Source organism: Lissotriton helveticus, chromosome 3_1, assembly GCF_964261635.1.
Source record: "Lissotriton helveticus chromosome 3_1, aLisHel1.1, whole genome shotgun sequence".
NCBI classification, from domain to species: Eukaryota; Metazoa; Chordata; class Amphibia; order Caudata; family Salamandridae; genus Lissotriton; species Lissotriton helveticus.
The window spans coordinates 754473817-754491983 of NC_136061.1; the positions used below are offsets into that span (position 1 = coordinate 754473817).

Consider the following 18167-nt stretch of genomic DNA (forward strand, 5'->3'; position numbering starts at 1 on the left):
TGGACCATTAGCGCTGCTAGTTCAAGAACCACGACGGCTGCCAGCAAGGCTTAGAGACAAAACAACTCTATGATCTGCAAATCCACAAACTGCCCGGTGTTGACAGCTCCATTTACGCAGCAATAAATCAAATAACACCTAAACGAAACTGGTAAGAAAATATCACTAGAGGATTTCCTTGGTAAAAATAAGTCCTCTGTTCTAACCCCACTACGAGACTCCACCTGCTCCATAGCCACTTTAAACATCCCGGATGTTATTGATCCCTTCCTACGTCCTTGCTAAACAAAATTATGAATGCATTACAAGTCCTCCCCCACTGAGGGACGACAACTCGATCATCGAAATGTCCTCAGCCCTTTGGCCAGCATGCTAGCAGAGCTTGATCTCATAACAAAGACAGAGGGAAGCACACCTTGCTCTCATAGCTCCTGCCCCCAATGTTTATTCTCAGCACTACGAGTTAATAACTCCCCAATGATGTTAATTATTACTTTCGCCCAGGTCCACAGCCCTCGAGTGCAAGCAGGTGGCACTCTCTCGCAGGGTGCCAGCATGGAAAACCCAGAACGGGCAGTTAGCAGGCATTGTGTTGAAACAGGTAGACTCTCTCAATGCCACTCAGGCCCACATACTTTATCAAGGACCATCACTATGACATAAATGACACAGCTACCCGGCAGCAAAACATTTTATTATTTTTTTTTTTTTTTAATCAACATCGCTACAGGCCGACCGCCGCCGGAAAAAGTCCAGGTGAGTGCTTTGTTTTTTTGTTTTATTTTTCTTGCCTTCTGTTTGATTGTGCCCGTTCCCGTCCCCCCTCCTGTCCGTGTGCCCGTTCCCGCCCCCCCTCCCGCTGTCCGTGTGCCCGTTCCTGCCCACCCCTCCCGCTGTCCGTGTCTTCTGTTTTGAATATTTTTACATACGTTTGATATGCGGTTCTACACGGCATGCAGCAATTTAGTAAATATATTTCCTTACGGGCGACCCTTGAGCCGAGCTAACGGGGTACAAGGGGTGCCCTTAGGGGGGAGGTCTGCAGAAATACCGGGGCGCAGTTTAGGGACCTTCAACAAATGGGCATCCCTTGCTGGGGTTTTATATCCTGCGGTCTGCATGTCTATAGCCCCTGCTAACGCGTGTACGGACTCGCAGCGCTTTTAGTGTGTGAACTTAAAGTGCAGAAATCGTGGCTATAATTGGGGTCATAAAGGCAAATGTCTTGCGGCGTCAAACCCCATTACTCACTCCCTTTTCGCCCCCAAATATTTGCTAACTTCGAAAATGGTATTTATGAATTAAAAATAGATTATGCCGTTGGACCAGGAGTACGTGTGCCCTTTGTCAAATGTATTTCGCAGTGAGTCAAATATGAGTTAATAAGGCAACATTACAGCCTCCACCAAAGAAACGTTTTGTTTCCTCAAACAATGCTGAACAGAGTAGTTTCCCCCTTTTTCCTACATGTAATGACCCACTTTCTGCCTGGCTTAAAAAAACTCTTTTTACGAGTATTGTAGGGCCGGTGCCTCCTCCAGTGCAGAAAGCAGCGCCACGAGGCGGCGAACAAGCGCTATAAAATGCGCACTGTAACATTCAGATAGGAGGCGGCACAACTACACATGAAAAGGGGGGTCGGGGGAGGGGCAGATTTGAAGTGATTTATAAACCCAGTGCACGTATTTCTTGTGTATGTCTTCGCAATACATGTTTTAATGAAAATGAGAAAAATGAAACCTGGTAAAATGTTCACTAACATTTCTTAAAACGTAATGCGTCTCATGTGAGACATGTTTATGCACCCCCCTTCTCCCACAGGAAGGGGGGGGGCTCCCCTATGTGGGCAGGGTGGCAGCGTGCCAGGCCAGCTGCACACCAAAAGCGCCTGTGATCTGCGGTATAAACTCCCCCCGTGAAGAGTGCATGCATGATGCACCCAGTCCCCTGCTCCAGGGGTGAATAATAAACGAGCACAGGCAAAGCCAATAGGTCCGGCCTGCCTGCCAGGCTTTGACGATACCTGCTTGGTTTTGCCAGTGGTTTTGTAAATCTGTATTGTTGTGAAAGCTGCCAGGCCCTTTCCAAAAAAAAAAAAAAAAAAGGTCTGAACTCAAAAAAATCACTTTGTGTATGGATGTGCTGCTGTTGGAGGTTGAATGCTGTCACTCACATTGAAATGAGCCAATGGGAGGAAGCAATATCTGAAGAGGGTTGGGTGAAAGACCATATAAGGAAGTATGCCACACATGTAATGTTAGCTAAATGGAAAAGTCTTGGCTGACGCTGAAACTAAAAACAAACTTTCTATTGGCTCCATGTTCGGAGCAGGTCTTTTACTGTGTGCACATATACACATGCCTGGCTGCCGTGCCAAACCTGGCACCCCTGTGCCCACAGGGCCACGGTGAATGCCAGTTGAGAATAAACCCGTGTGTGCCCCATTGGGCGGTGTAATATCGTATTTTACCCACTCTAGGTTGATGTGCGTAATGCCCCGTGGCTGTAAGCGGAGTGCTCAGTATGACACAGATGTCAGCGGGCTCAGAAAAGTATTGTGGTTGGCAGCTAGGTTTTTGTTTTCCAGCTGGTGGAGCCGATTTTGCACTGTGTATCGTGGGTGACGGGCCTGGGCATGCTGTGTGTTTTGCTATAAAGCTTCATGTTTAGGGTATGGTAGTTGAACTGCACATCATAGGCTACATAGGTGGGTGCTTGCAGTGTATTTTGGTGACATAGGTCTGCTCAGTATAGGTGACATAGCAGAGTGCTTACAATATGTGAACGAGCTAGGTTGAATATATATGTACAAAATAAGCATGCATTCTTTACAGTGTGCAGCTGCCTGCAAATGTGTACTCATTACAGAGCGTTGGCGCACAGTCCTCAACTTATTTTCTGTACTGTGTGTTGGGGCTCTGTGTGTGTTGGGGCTCTGTGTGTGTTGGGGCTCTGTGTGTGTTGGGGCTCTGTGTGTGTGGCTAGCTTTTTTTGTAGGTGGCTCTGTGTGTGTGTGGGTGGCTCTGTGTGTGTGTGGGTGGCTCTGTGTGTGTGGCTCTGTGTGTGTGCGTGTGGGTGCAAATGCAATAGATCTCGCTATTGCAATAGCTATTGGCATTGTAAATGAGTAATGCCATTTATTTATCAGTTTTCAAAAACAAAACACATAAATAAAAAATTTGTCATTTACAATGCCAATAGCTCTAACTTTTACAAAGGCGAAACCGTTGCATTGTAAATGCTCGTTATAAATTGGTATTGGATTTCTTTGAGTGTGTCTCTCACTCACTGCCTCTGTGTGTGCAATAAATGCTTAGCATTACCCTCTGATGTGCCAAACTGCTCGCCCACACTACTACAAAAGAAAGCATGTGGGGTGTTATTTGTGCGGCTGTTATTCCTTTGGGGTTTGACTGGACTCTTTACACAGTGTACCTCTTTTTGGTACACTGTATAAAGAGCCAGCTTCCTACAATAGTTCCCAGTGGAAAAGTGTTCCAAATCCTAAAGCCAACAAAAAGGTCAGAAGAAGAGGAGGAGGAAGACAAGACGTTTGGGAAGACCGTTCATAGAGGGCCATTTTCCAACAGAATCTCTCTTATTTATCTTTTGAAAACAGGACCATCGGTGACCTCTGTGTGGAAAAGTAAATTTTGCCATGTTCTGTGTCTCTACGTGTCCCCCATCTTACGTTATGTGTGCATGATTAATATGCATATGTATCCCCCATGTTCGATTAAAGACGCAATTACAGTTGTGTCCATCTCTAGTATGCCAGTTCCCAGTTCTCGTGAATACTACGAATATCAGGCCTATGTAAAGTTACGTTGCCACGTTTCTCAGTGTGCACGTTATTTCATTGTAAAGTCCCCGTTTCTAGGCCTCAAAAGGGCCCGGACACCAGATTCAGCTCCTGTCTCCTGAACCCTCGCTAAGGAGCGATACAGCCCCCACCTGTATCCTCAACCCTTCACTTACTTCCTGCCTCACAGTGCCCGGCTCGGCCTGGCTCTGCCTACGAGTCTGCCAACAGTATGTTATGATTCTAGTTATCAGTCCAGCCCTCCTTCTCTGCATTCCTAAACTACTGAATCGCATCAATAGTTTCTGTCATTGTCTAGCCTTTACGTCTCCATGTAAGGGAAATACTGCATTTAATGGTCATTTAATATTCTTCATCACGCACTACATGTAGAATAATGCATGCTCCAGTCTTAGAGTCTGTTAGCCTCTCCCCTCCTGACTCTTAGTTTATATCAACATGTCCTCTAAACATTAGATACTAGATAGGGTTTAGGTACATGTCGCCCTGGCTCTCCAGACTTCAGTCTCTGCTCCTAGCACAGAGTTCATAGCCCCCAGCTTCTCCTAGTAACACATCATTGTCAGTTTGCGCGCACCATTAGGTTAGAGGTCCCGGCTCCTTAGGTAGCCCCCTCCATGTTTCCGCCCCATTTATGACATATTCTGTTACGTTTACATCACATGTCCATGTATACGCCTCCTGTTACACCTACTTTCACCCTTATCTTTCGCGACTGCTATTGACCACACCCACTGCTCCGCCTACTGTATTCACTATAATGCAATTGTTTTAGTATATATATGTTGTACATTGTTATTAAAGTTAGAGCGCTCATTCCCTGTCCCCCCTGCAGGGCCCTGCCATCCTGTTCCCGTGCAGGTTGTCCTGTTCCTGTCCTTTATGCTGTATTAAACCTGCAAACTCCTACTACCTCGAATCTTGACTCTTATTTATTGAGCTATCTGTTATTGCTATGTCCAGTCAAACCTAGATCCGGTATTATTTATTTATATACCACATAATGGCGCCCGAACATGGACTTGCCCTTTCCCCACGCGCCGGTGAAGCCACGTATGCCCCCTGACCCTCTGCAGCCGTGACGGAACTCTTCTGCGCACCGGCAGATATTTCTGCTTCAAGTATCCCTCAGGCCCACGGAGGAGACGGAGGTTGCGGTCCAGCATCCAGACGAGGCGGTGGAGGAACGCGGCGAGTCCCGACCAGAGCCCAAGCCGAGAGTCCAAGGTCCGAGGTATCCGGAGGCCCACCCGTAACAGAAGTCCGAAGTTCGTCCGTCCGGCGTCGAAGCAGTCCAGTCCAGTCCGAGGCCTTCCGTTCTTGCTGCCCGGTGAGTACCGTTGCTGGGGTAGTATCTAGACAGGGTCAATCTAATTGTCTCTGGTCCGTGGGGTTTGGTGGTACACAGATCCCAAAACGAAGTGTCCACTTCGGTGGATGCGGGTCCTGACGTGTCTCTTTATGAGACCGGTGAGTTTCGTACTGTTTTAGCAGTGCATCTAGTTTCTGTACTAGTCAGTTCTGTCCTCGAGAAAATTCATGTATTCTGTTCGAACTGTTATTTTTAAATGTTCTTCATGTATTTTAATGTCGTGGTATGAATGTGGAGTAATTATCGTGTTCATTGTGTATTGTAATTACGTATTGTGTCTAGGTTACAGTTCAGTCATGCCCTTATTTTCTAAACTACGTCAGTTAAAAACCAGAAAAGGTCTGCTAGAAGCAGCAGTTCCTGTCCCGCCTAGGGACAGTCCAGGTCATTTTATGTATCAGAAGCATGGCATAAGTGCCATATTATATCTAGATTTATGGGTAGAGTATACCAAACAGTTAGAGGAAAAGTATAGATGGCCTGTATCAGGTACGTGGGATGCCGAGTGCATCATGCGAGTAGAAGAAGCATTATGGAAAAAGAAAGCCAGACAGTCACAGAAAGATGCCATCGAGTTATGGCGCAAAGAATCTCATAAAAGAACCGAAAAAGAAATCAGAAAGTCAGAACTAAGTAGAGAATCCTTAGAACGAGCCCAAGAAAGGGAACTAATCGAGATAGGTGAACGAGTTAAAACCGAACAGTCAGACAGACAGAGGCATGCCCTCATTAAGGGTATGTATCCTCTTCTTGCCGAGGGCTTGCCAAAAGCAACCCCGGAGGCATCCAGTAATTTTCCGCCACCATTAGTTCCGACCAAGCTACGTCACAAACCGACCGCAGCTGATATTTTTATTTCGTCCTATTTGGACGACACAGTCCCAGAATATGCAAATCCTGTTCTGCCAGCTCCTGTAAATAATGTAAATCCTGCTCCTCCAGTCACCGGAGTACCTGCTACGGTACCCCCGGTCCAGCCTACATTACAATTTCCCGCCGCGCCAGTACGAAGAGTATCAGTCGACGATTCCAGTTTAGGGGCCGCAGGAGGAGGTCCTCCTGGTACCCCGCCACCACACCAACGAGTAACGTTAGTCGAGTTACATGAAAGTGCGTTACAGCGTACGCCCAAATATAAGTCCGTTGCAGATATCCGACGAGCTCTTACTGAATGCCGCTATGATCCAGTTGCAGGTGATGATAGTACGGTTATATATTCCATCCGTGTAAGACGGGTGACCGGGTATTTGGATACCCTACCGAATATGAAAGAAGATCTAGACAGAATATATCGTTTCATCCGTACAGGGGATGATCCAGAAAGTATTGGCGAAGCCATGTCTCAAAGGAAAGCTGAGATCCAGCTCATGTTATTAAAGTTTCTGATTAATTGTTTAATAAGAGAACAAGATTCTCCGACTAAAGATCCGGCCGAAATGAGAATCCTGACAAGGTGGAGTGATAATATAGCCGAGGGTAAGCACAGAACCATCAGTAGTATAGAGAGTATGTACAAGAAAATTTGTAAAGAAATAATAAGGTTACACGAGAAACGTAAAGCAGCACAAGTAAACGAGAAAGAAAATGACTCTTCTACAGAAGAGGTAGACGACGAGAATCCCGCCAGAATAGCGTATGTAGGAAAATCGAGATTTCCAGACCGCCATTTACGCCTAGAACACAAGTCAGTTCTTCATTACCCAGCACCAGAACAAGGTTCTCTAGAACAAGTATTTCAAGCTACCGATCACATTCTGAAATCACGAATCGGTTATAGTGAATTAAGTACTATGCATGAACAAGAACTAGTCCGATCAGCAGTCCGATGGACTACTGATTCTACCACTTTTCCAGATGAAATAGTGGCACAAATGTTTCTGAAACTGCCCCCAGCCGAGCAACGACTGGTGGGTATGTATATGATCCAGCACCTCATCACATTGTATGAGGGTCAACATTCTGATCCAGGTCCGTTACACGATGTCCTGAACGAGTTACTCCAGTATAGATGGAAAGGTCTAGGTACCGATTTAATTAGTGTCATTCTAGAACAGCGCCACAAATATAGAACGTTCCTGAACCCGCATTTTGTCCATGTCTCACCCCCAGAAAGTAAACCCTTTTACATAGACAGACAGAATCCGTTACGAGAAGTACACCCAGTCAGGACAGCGGATGGTGAAATGCAACGAGTGTTTGTTTACACTCCGATTACAAAGATGGAACTCTTAGAGATGAAGAAATTAATTCCCTGCCATGACAAAGATCCAGCAGGGTTCCACCGAGAATTAAAAGACATGCTCCGTATGGGAGAATACACGTATCCAGATATAATTAAAATGTTAAAGGTCTTGTTGCCCGCAGGGGTATATGAAAAACTCAAGGAAAAAGAATGGGAGGTGGGAGAGAAAAAGATCGATTGGGCAGTTCTAGAAGCTGAAGATAAGATACGAGTACCAGGTACCGGTCTTGGAGAGAAATGTAAAGAATTACCTGAATTATTGATACAAGTTTTGCCAAGATTATTAGCCACTAAAAAGGAAGACTGGGATGCAATCTCAGCCTGTAAACAGAAACCAGACGAAGACACTAGTGATTTTTATTCTAGATTTGAGAAATGCTTTATTATAAACAGTGGCTTGAAGACGAGTAGCGAGTCATACCCTCATCTTTTTGTTACTAAATTAGTCGAGAATTCAAGTCCACAAGTTAAGAATCGAGTTTTGAAAGTCGAAAGTACATGGCAAGCTAGTACCCCGTCCCAGATGTTACAGATGCTTCAGTATCACCAGAATAGAATCAGAGAAGAGCAAGATCATGAAAGAAAACGTATGAAAGACACGAAAATGAAAGTACTAGTTGCACAATCTGTTCCTCAAGACAGTCAGAAGAGGGGTACGAATCAAGCCAGTCATCCTGCAGTTCCCGTTAAAGGGACCTGCAATTATTGTAAACAGCCAGGTCACTATATAAACGAATGTGCAGTTTTGAAACACAACATAGCTACCGGTAAGACTAAAGAAAGACCACGTCCGCCTAGACAAGAACAAGTTTCACAGACTTCTCAGCCACAGAATGCACAACAGACAGTTCCAGCACCGCAGCCTATTGCTGCAACACAGCATGTTACACAGCAGATGTACCAGTATGCACAGTCCGAGTATCCAGAGTATCAGCCATATTCATGAAACAGCCTAGAGAGGGAGGTAGGCTTGCCTCTCATCGAGATTCCTGTAGATCAAGAGGGTCCCTATGTTCATAGTCAAGTACTAGGGAAAGACAGAAAGTTTCTGATTGATACAGGGGCAAGTAGGACCACCATTAGTCACGCCGAAGTTCCAGGGGCTCCGCTCTCAGGCTCTAGAAATGTTTCCCTTGGATTTTCAGGAAAGCCTATTGTAAACGAGATATCTAAGCCAGTTACTCTAGAAGTAGGTCCATTGTCCCGCACTACTGATTTGTTACTTACAAAGTCATGCCCAGAAAATTTGTTAGGTATTAAGACACTGAAAGAATTAGGTGCAGTTATTTGCTGCTCCCCAGAGGGAATACGCCTGTTTCTACGTGACTTCAAGGGTCACTATGTATTACGAGATTTTGATCCGAGATTGTCTAATGTTCCGCAGCATCTATGGGCGCAAGGTCCAACTGATGTAGGTTATATGCAAATCACACCCCATCGTGTGACTCTCAAACCAGGTGTAGTGTTACCACGAATCAGACAGTACAGACTGCCACCTGAGGCTGTAGCAGCCTTATCCAAAATTATTGACGAGATCATGGCTCAAGGAGTAGTTGTAGAAACTGACTCCAATGTATGTAATTCTCCGATCATTCCCGTCATGAAACGTACTGATCCAAATGCACCTCCAGTATATCGATTAGTGATTGACCTTCGAGAACTCAATAAATGTATTATTCCCCAGTACCCAGTTGTCCCAGATATTTCATCCCTATTGACAGCCATTGATTCCGAAGCCTCATTTTTTACAGTCATAGACCTCAAGAACGCGTTTTTCAGTGTCCCCATTCATCCAGACAGCCAGTTTCTTTTCGGATTTTGTTTAAATGGAAGAAGCTATATGTTCACACGAGCTCCTCAAGGTTTCACAGAAAGTCCTAGTATTTACAGTCAAGCACTTAAGAGACAACTAGACAACATTCACATGCCAACTGACACTGCCCTGCTCCAGTATGTCGATGATCTACTGATCACAGCCCGTTCTGAACGTGCTTGCGAGCGAGCATCACTTACAGTCTTGTATTTCCTTGCCGAGATGGGGCACAAGGTGTCCCCTTCGAAGCTTCAATTCTGTGTACAGCAAGTGATCTACTTAGGCCACTTACTGTCCAAGTGGGGTAGGCAGTTGACACCAGACCGTATCCAGTTAATAGCGAGTCTTCCTCAGCCCAAGACACAGAAGGAGGTACGTGCTTTTATCGGCCTTACTTCTTATTGTAGACAATGGACACAGGAGGCAGCCGTATCGACTGTCCTCCCTTGGACATCTGAACATACACTTAGTTTCAATGAGTTAAAGAAAGCTTTATGCCAAGCTCCAGTTCTAGCTACACCGAACTACAGTAAGCCTTTTACACTTTTCGTCACTGAACGCGAAGGTACAGCATTATCTGTTCTCACACAAGACCAAACAGGACAATACAAGCCCTGTGCTTATTTTTCGAGCACACTAGATCCTGTAGCCCAGGCTCTGCCTGCGTGCCTCAAGTCAGTTGCAGCCACAGCACTAGCTATCAGACAAAGTGATTCCATAGTATTAGGACATTCCTTGACAGTACAAGTTCCACACTCCGTGGAAGTTCTTTTAAACCGAACACAGACTCAGCACTTGACAATTGCACGTTTAACAGGTTATGAACTGACACTGTTCCAGCCACACATAGAAATCAGACGCTGCAACGTTCTAAATCCTGCTACACTGTTACCGTCAGTTATTTCGAATCCTGCCACACACGACTGTGTGGAAGTAGTTAACATTATGACAAAGCCAAGACAAGATCTGACAGATATTCCATTACCAGATCCCGACCTGACACTTTATGTGGATGGTTCATGTATGAGAACAAGTACAGGAGAACTAGTAGCCGCGTATGCAGTGACTACTGACACTGAAGTTATAGAAACACACCGTATTGACACTCTGTCCGCTCAAGCAGCAGAGCTAGTTGCTCTGACACAAGCCTGCATACACGCCAAGAACCTGAAAGTTAATGTTTACACAGATTCACGCTACGCATTCGGAGTCGTACACGACTTTGGAGTGCTCTGGCAGGAGAGAGGTTTCATGACTTCTCATGGAACCAAGATTCAGCATGGTCTCCTTATTCAAGCTCTGTTAGATGCCATACACTTACCGACATCTATTGCTATCATGAAATGCAAAGCACATACGAAAGTTACTGATACCATTTCTCAAGGTAATGATCTAGCAGATCGCACAGCCAAGCTTACAGCACAGACACCAGACATACCAGTTAATCCGACACAGACACTTACTCCAGATCCGACTACCTGTATGACAGTTAAGGACCCTACTCAAGATGTCATAGATATCCAGTCACATGCTACTCCCGATGAAATCAAGAAATGGTCCGAACAAGGAGGGGTCCAGACAGATCAGGGATGGGTAACGAAGGGAAAAGCCACATGGTTTCTCCCCGACTCTATGGTTCAAGTCATTATCAATACCGCACATAGTCCAGCACATTTAGGAGAAAAAGCTATGTTAGATAGTATCCAGAACATTTGGTTCAACAAGCATTTACGAGCTGCAGCCAAGCAGAAAGTCCGTACCTGTATGATATGTTGCCAGTTTAATCCAGGTAAAAGTGTCCCGCTGGAACAAGGTGGATTCCAGCCCCCTGACCACCCTTTTGAAGTCCTCCAGATGGATTATATTCAGATGGAGCGATGTCGAGGTTTCAAGTATGTCCTTGTAGTTGTATGCGCTTTGTCCAGGTGGACAGAAGCATATCCAGTCCCAGATTACACAGCCACGACCACTGCCAAGCAGTTGGTTCGTGAATTCTTCCCCCGTTATGGACTCCCTAGAGTTGTATATTCTGATAACGGCCAGCCATTCTCATCTGAGCTTATGAAACACGTTTCCCTGTTGTTAGGGTACCAGTGGAAGTTCCATTGTGTACGCCATCCAGAAGCAGCCGGTCTCGTAGAGAGACATAATCAGACCCTGAAAATCCGTATTGCCAAGATTTGTAAAGAGAAAGGTGTGGACTGGCTAGTAGCTCTGCCAGTCGCTTTGTTTTACATGCGCATGGTCGCACATTCCAGATCAGGTCTGTCCCCGTATGAGGTCGTATTCGGCCGCCCCCCTAATATGTGGGGTACACCTAGACCCCGAAGTATTACCGATGTTTCAAGTAATATGCTGACAGATTACCTAGCTTCCTTGATGTCTGCCCTACACTCTTGTCGTTCACAGGTTGCCGCCGCATTTCCAGACAATACCGAGGTGGCACCGCATGAAATCGTTCCCGGATGCATGGTTCTTGTCCGGAATTTTGATCGTTCAAGTCCGCTGGAAGGAGCCCAAACAGGTCCTCCTGGCCACCCGTACTGCCGTCAAGCTGGAAGGCAGGAAGGGCTGGGTCCACCTGTCTCATGTGAAAAGATTTTACGGACTAAAGACTGTTTCAAAGAACATTTCCGAGGATTTCAAGGATTGCCAAAGTACTATTCTCAAGGACTGTCCCGCAAAAGACAATGATACAGATTCCTCCCTGTTAGAGAAAACTCCGCAGCAGGAGTATAAGCAAAAATTAAGGTCTAGTAAAATAAGTCAGCCAGTTTGATTGTCTAAGTCCTCCCCTAGGTGAAACGGTTAGACCGGTTTCTGACATGTATATAATAGACCCCCACAGAGAGAGAGTTAGTGAGAACTCTAAAAGTTGCACTATTATTTTATGTTTTCTGCTATATCTCAGCCTTATGATTACCTGCATAAGTTATGCATTTTATTTGTGTTTTCCAGTTTCTCATGTAAATAAGTCTTCTAATGTTACAGTAGAGCACACATTTAGTGATCTGCCTCCTCATGAACTCTCATATCGTCTTGCTATGCGTAATAATTCCTTTATCCGCATGTTACATTACTCACACCAGACCAGCAATGCCACAAATTGTTGGGTGTGTGGTCGACTCCCCCCTTTCCAGACACCGAAGGGAGTTCTGCCACTCTTTCCTTATCCATTTTCACATAACGGTTCATGTGGAGCATGGTCCACGTTAACGTCATCCTCAACAGATATGTCTTTTCTTAACAGTACATGTTTCCCAGACAAGCAAGGTCTTCCCCACAGAACAGGGTTAGATCTAGAAAATGAAGTTTATAATTTGGGTAATTATTCTTCGAATTTCATGGTCCTGAATGTTCAGTCTGATACTACTCCAGACTTACCCTCTATGTCAGTATTACCAGTAAAAGGTGAATTATGTGTCCGAAATAATGGTTCCGTACATGTAGGCCATAGTGATTGTACTACTATTGTCAAGTATAGTGACAGTAGGAAATCTATTTTCAAAGCTTCACGTCATTCTTATTTTGTTTGTGGTCAGACCGCATATGTTCGTCTGCCCCTCGATTGGGAGGGTACCTGTTACATTGCCTTCCTACTGCCACCAGTTTTTCTAGCCCCACCTGACTATCATAGGAATTCCCACCTAGTACATACTAGACACAAAAGAGACCTCCCGATTGTCGATTATACTGAAACTGCTCTAGAACAATACATAGATATCAATAAAGGTGTCTTCCCCTACTTAGGTACTGTCGTGAATAGTAAACTGATACGTAGATTAACGAGAACCCTTGAAGCAGTAGTGATTGAGACTACTTCTGCTCTAGGTAACTTAACCGAAGAGCAATCCTTTATGAGAATTGTCGTGCTTCAGAATCGTCTCGTCCTTGACGTCATACTGGCCGATCGGGGCGGGGCATGTAGAGTCATCGGATCTAGTTGCTGCATTTTCATTCCTAATAACGCACCGTCTGTTTATTCAGCTATTACCAGACTCCATAATATTGCCCATATGTTACACCAAGATCCAGGCACCTGGACATGGTCCGGTTGGTTCTGGAATATAATTTCCGCCTGGGGATGGAAAGTATTGTTATTTCTAGGTATTGCAGTAGCGATCATATTCAGTTGCTGCCTCTGTATACAATGTGGCCCTGCGATTTGCGGCATTTGTGCTACCTCTTGTATTCCTAGCCCCAAGTCCCGTCCTAAATCCCGTTCCAAGAAAATTCGAGACGAACAAATGATACTGTATGAAATGATAGATGGTATCATGAATATTAATGTTTCCTGATGGAAACGTAGTGACAAGGAGGGAATGTGGAAAAGTAAATTTTGCCATGTTCTGTGTCTCTACGTGTCCCCCATCTTATGTTATGTGTGCATGATTAATATGCATATGTATCCCCCATGTTCGATTAAAGACGCAATTACAGTTGTGTCCATCTCTAGTATGCCAGTTCCCAGTTCTCGTGAATACTACGAATATCAGGCCTATGTAAAGTTACGTTGCCACGTTTCTCAGTGTGCACGTTATTTCATTGTAAAGTCCCCGTTTCTAGGCCTCAAAAGGGCCCGGACACCAGATTCAGCTCCTGTCTCCTGAACCCTCGCTAAGGAGCGATACAGCCCCCACCTGTATCCTCGACCCTTCACTTACTTCCTGCCTCACAGTGCCCGGCTCGGCCTGGCTCTGCCTACGAGTCTGCCAACAGTATGTTATGATTCTAGTTATCAGTCCAGCCCTCCTTCTCTGCATTCCTAAACTACTGAATCGCATCAATAGTTTCTGTCATTGTCTAGCCTTTACGTCTCCATGTAAGGGAAATACTGCATTTAATGGTCATTTAATATTCTTCATCACGCACTACATGTAGAATAATGCATGCTCCAGTCTTAGAGTCTGTTAGCCTCTCCCCTCCTGACTCTTAGTTTATATCAACATGTCCTCTAAACATTAGATACTAGATAGGGTTTAGGTACATGTCGCCCTGACTCTCCAGACTTCAGTCTCTGCTCCTAGCACAGAGTTCATAGCCCCCAGCTTCTCCTAGTAACACATCATTGTCAGTTTGCGCGCACCATTAGGTTAGAGGTCCCGGCTCCTTAGGTAGCCCCCTCCATGTTTCCGCCCCATTTATGACATATTCTGTTACGTTTACATCACATGTCCATGTATACGCCTCCTGTTACACCTACTTTCACCCTTATCTTTCGCGACTGCTATTGACCACACCCACTGCTCCGCCTACTGTATTCACTATAATGCAATTGTTTTAGTATATATATGTTGTACATTGTTATTAAAGTTAGCGCGCTCATTCCCTGTCCCCCCTGTAGGGCCCTGCCATCCTGTTCCCGTGCAGGTTGTCCTGTTCCTGTCCTTTATGCTGTATTAAACCTGCAAACTCCTACTACCTCGAATCTTGACTCTTATTTATTGAGCTATCTGTTATTGCTATGTCCAGTCAAACCTAGATCCGGTATTATTTATTTATATACCACATCTGGATGCACGGTTCTCTTGAGTATGTAATATTTGTCAATTTTAAGTGACACCTCAATAGTCATATGAAATACTGGGTTACTATTTAAATAAATAAAAAATATTCTCATTACAGTCCCACACACAGGAGTTTTGAAAGTAACTCACCAATCTGTGCTTTTCAAGGACTGTTCTAATTCCATATTGAAAATTGTAGGAAGCTGGCTCTGAATGTACATACCAAGTAAGGTATAGTGTGCACAGAGTCCAGGGAGTCCCCAGAGGTATAGCAGAGGCTAAATTAGGTAAGTACGAACAGCTCTCTTTATGGTAGTGTAGGCTTATCCAGAGGGTGTGTCAAACCTTTATTGTATTCACTCAATCAAAGCTGACGGCACACACTCGGAGAACGAATCCAGACCAATTAGGTAAGTATAAAAAAGGTATACTAATGTTTTCTTTTCAGAACCAAGCAGGACTTGGCACAGGTAAGTAAAATATACTCTCAAATGCAAGAATGTTCAAGGTAATGCAGTTGTGGTTGAAACTGCAATCGTTACAGGTCTGTAAATGCTTTAGAAACCATTTAAATTACATAGAAATTACTTGTCATTACTCGTGGATTACTTTTTAGTTACTTTGGGTACTTGAGGTGGTATGCCAAGTTACCATACACTTAGATTAGTCACTTACAGGTAATTACGACAGAGTTCATTTCTTTTCATACAAATATCAGTTCAACTCAACATTTTTAGGCCCAAAATCTCTTAAGGTGGGTTGCTATGGGAGAAAAAAGTGTTAGCAGTTTCTCAGGTAAGGACACAACTTACAAGTTTTGGGGGTTAGGACCAAGTTTCCCCAAGGTCTAGATGGGGACTCAAGTTGCACCACCAACGGCACTGGGGCGGCCGGATGCAGAGTCCCAATGTTAGCCAATGGAGCTAAGGGGGCCCTTCGTTAGGGACTGCTGGCGAACAGGCCACACAGGTGAGGGAGCAAAGCTTGGGGGTTATGGTAAGTGCTGCAGGGGCCAACGACCAACACAGGAGATGCAACCCCAGCGGTACTGGGGCGGACGGGTGCAGGGGCAAAAAGGTCGCCGGAGACCCTGTGCGTTTTAATGGAGACTTTCGGTTTTGCAAAGTCGCTGCAGGCATGGGCAAGAAGACTTTCTGAATACGACCACTGGCTGGAGAGGTAAGTTGGGATCTTCGGGGATACCTGGACACCTTTGGTTGGGCCACCCAGGGCCATGGGACGTCTGGAGCAGGGGTGTCTTCTGGTTTTAGGTTTTCTTACCAGCTCAGGTCGCGGTCGGGGGGACCCTTTAGGTTGATGCTGCAGGCGTAGTCTCGAAGCTTGAGGGAGGTCAGGGATCACCAAATCCCAGGACAGGATCACTGGGGAGATCTCATTCTGGTGTTTGGAACTCGAACTCAGGCTGTGGGCGTTGGATGCAGAATCATGGAGTCGCCGGAATCCACATTCTGGAGGAGAGTCGTTGCTTGAGCAAATCCGGTGCCCATGGGTGACGGTGTCAGTAAGATGATTGCAGGGCAGGTCCTCTGGGCTCTGAAGGTTGCTGGCTTCTGGATTCTATGGGGTTCTTCCTATAGGCAGGTCGTAGACTGGACAGTCCGGTAGGGCTGGGGCCAAAGCAGTTGGAATCCTCTTCTTATTCCTGGGTCAGTACAGCTCTTTGGTCCTTCTTCCTCCCCGAATCTGAAGCAGCAAGGTTCAGGGCTGCCCCTAAGTACTAAATTTAGGGGCGTTCAAGGGGAGTGTAGGTAGGGACCCATGGATCCTTTCCTTGGGGTGGATATATCTCTCACTCTCGATCGATCTCCCTCACTCTCGATCGATCTCCCTCACTCTCGATCGATCTCCCTCACTCTCGATCGATCTCCCTCACTCTCGATCTCTCTCCATCTCTCTCACTCTCTTTCTCGATCTCTTTCATATGTTTTGGTACAGAGAAAAGAAATCGACATAGAACACATACCGGTGTGCCATGCTGCAACCCACTGCCTATGGTATAGGTCAGCCACCCCTCTAGCTGGTTGTCTAAATCCACTGGTGAGGGTACAGGTGCATGAGCCCTGTGTACCCCTACAGTGTCTAAGCTTATTCTTAGACCAATGTGCCTGCGCATAGGAGGTCACTCAGCGTTGCCTTAGTGAGATGCAGCCTGCTTGCTTGGGCCATCTTTTAATTATTTCATGCCGACGCATTTCAGGACACCAATCCCTTCTTCTCACTAAAGCAACGTTGAGTGACCTCCTATGCACAGGCACATTGGTTAAAGGATTTTACACAACAGCCAGACGTGAGGAGGAGCACCATCGCAGGCTGGGGCGAAAGCAAACCAGCCTGCAAGACTACAGTTTGGAACTTTCTGAACTTGAAGAGTACAGCGCCATGTTAATTTAGCCTGCTGCCTTGGTTTTCATCACCTACGAAGGAGAATAATGTGTTTTTTTTTAAATGCGAGCAAGACTAATGACCTTACTAAAGGATTTCTTTGAGTTGACTTCACTAATGGCATTATTAATTTCGTCCCAGTTTGCTTTAAAGCATTCTCTTTTATTTTATTTTTGTCTCACCCTACTATAGAATTTTTTGCCTCCTTAAGCTACTTTCGAGGGCAAACATTTTTGGGTCGCTAACTCTGTAGTTGCTTTCTGAACTACTGAAGCCACTAACTGGGATTGAAATTTTACCCGGGTTGCCTCACACAATTCTCTATCCATTTGCTTTCACAATCCTCCCAGCAAAAATCATTTTGCAAATGTGGTTTTCCTGCACAATGTATCACACCAGCTTTAGTCAAAAGTCAGTTTTGCATTCTCAGGAATTAAAGAATTTGTGAATTTGAAAGTGAAATGGACCGTTATTGTTTCTTCAACATTTAAAGACAAATTCAATTTAAACAAATTATTTTATGCATATGAGTGGTCTAGATTTTCTCACCTGTACATGGAAAGATCTGGCCAGCTGATAGCAACTCTCTGCTTGCATGGCCTCTACCTCTGTGTTATGGAAAGCGTGAAGAGCCAAATGCTGTACTTTACTGTAATCCTGCAAGACATAAACATAATTTAGTTATAGGTCAGTAGAGGAAAGTGTCAGTGCTAATAAGTGGACCATGTCTTGAGGCGTGGGCATAAATAGAGTAAAAGGGAGGGGAGAGTAAATGATGGCATAGTGGCATGGAATGGACCAATAATCTTCATTACTCTTAGTCCTAGGTGTTCCAGTCATTAATGATCGTCCCTTCTCGAAACAGAAAAATATTCATGAATATTGCGGATTATGCCAGCCTGCCACCAAAACAGAACAATATAAGACACATATTCCCAATACCATCCTGACATAACCATGGCAGAAGTCTGGGCCATTTAAGAGAGGGCCACGGGCCATAACTACCG

At 45.1% G+C, this 18167-nt stretch overlaps 1 protein-coding gene across 1 annotated transcript in view; it reads right to left on the reverse strand.

Moving 5' to 3' along the window:
• CTR9 (CTR9 component of Paf1/RNA polymerase II complex) overlaps positions 1–18167 on the reverse strand; it is a 263261-nt gene that overhangs the window by 173632 nt on the left and 71462 nt on the right. The window contains exon 8 of the mRNA XM_078680945.1: positions 17710–17817. Coding sequence (XP_078537071.1) covers positions 17710–17817 — 108 coding nt within the window. The remainder of the gene's footprint in view (positions 1–17709; positions 17818–18167) is intronic.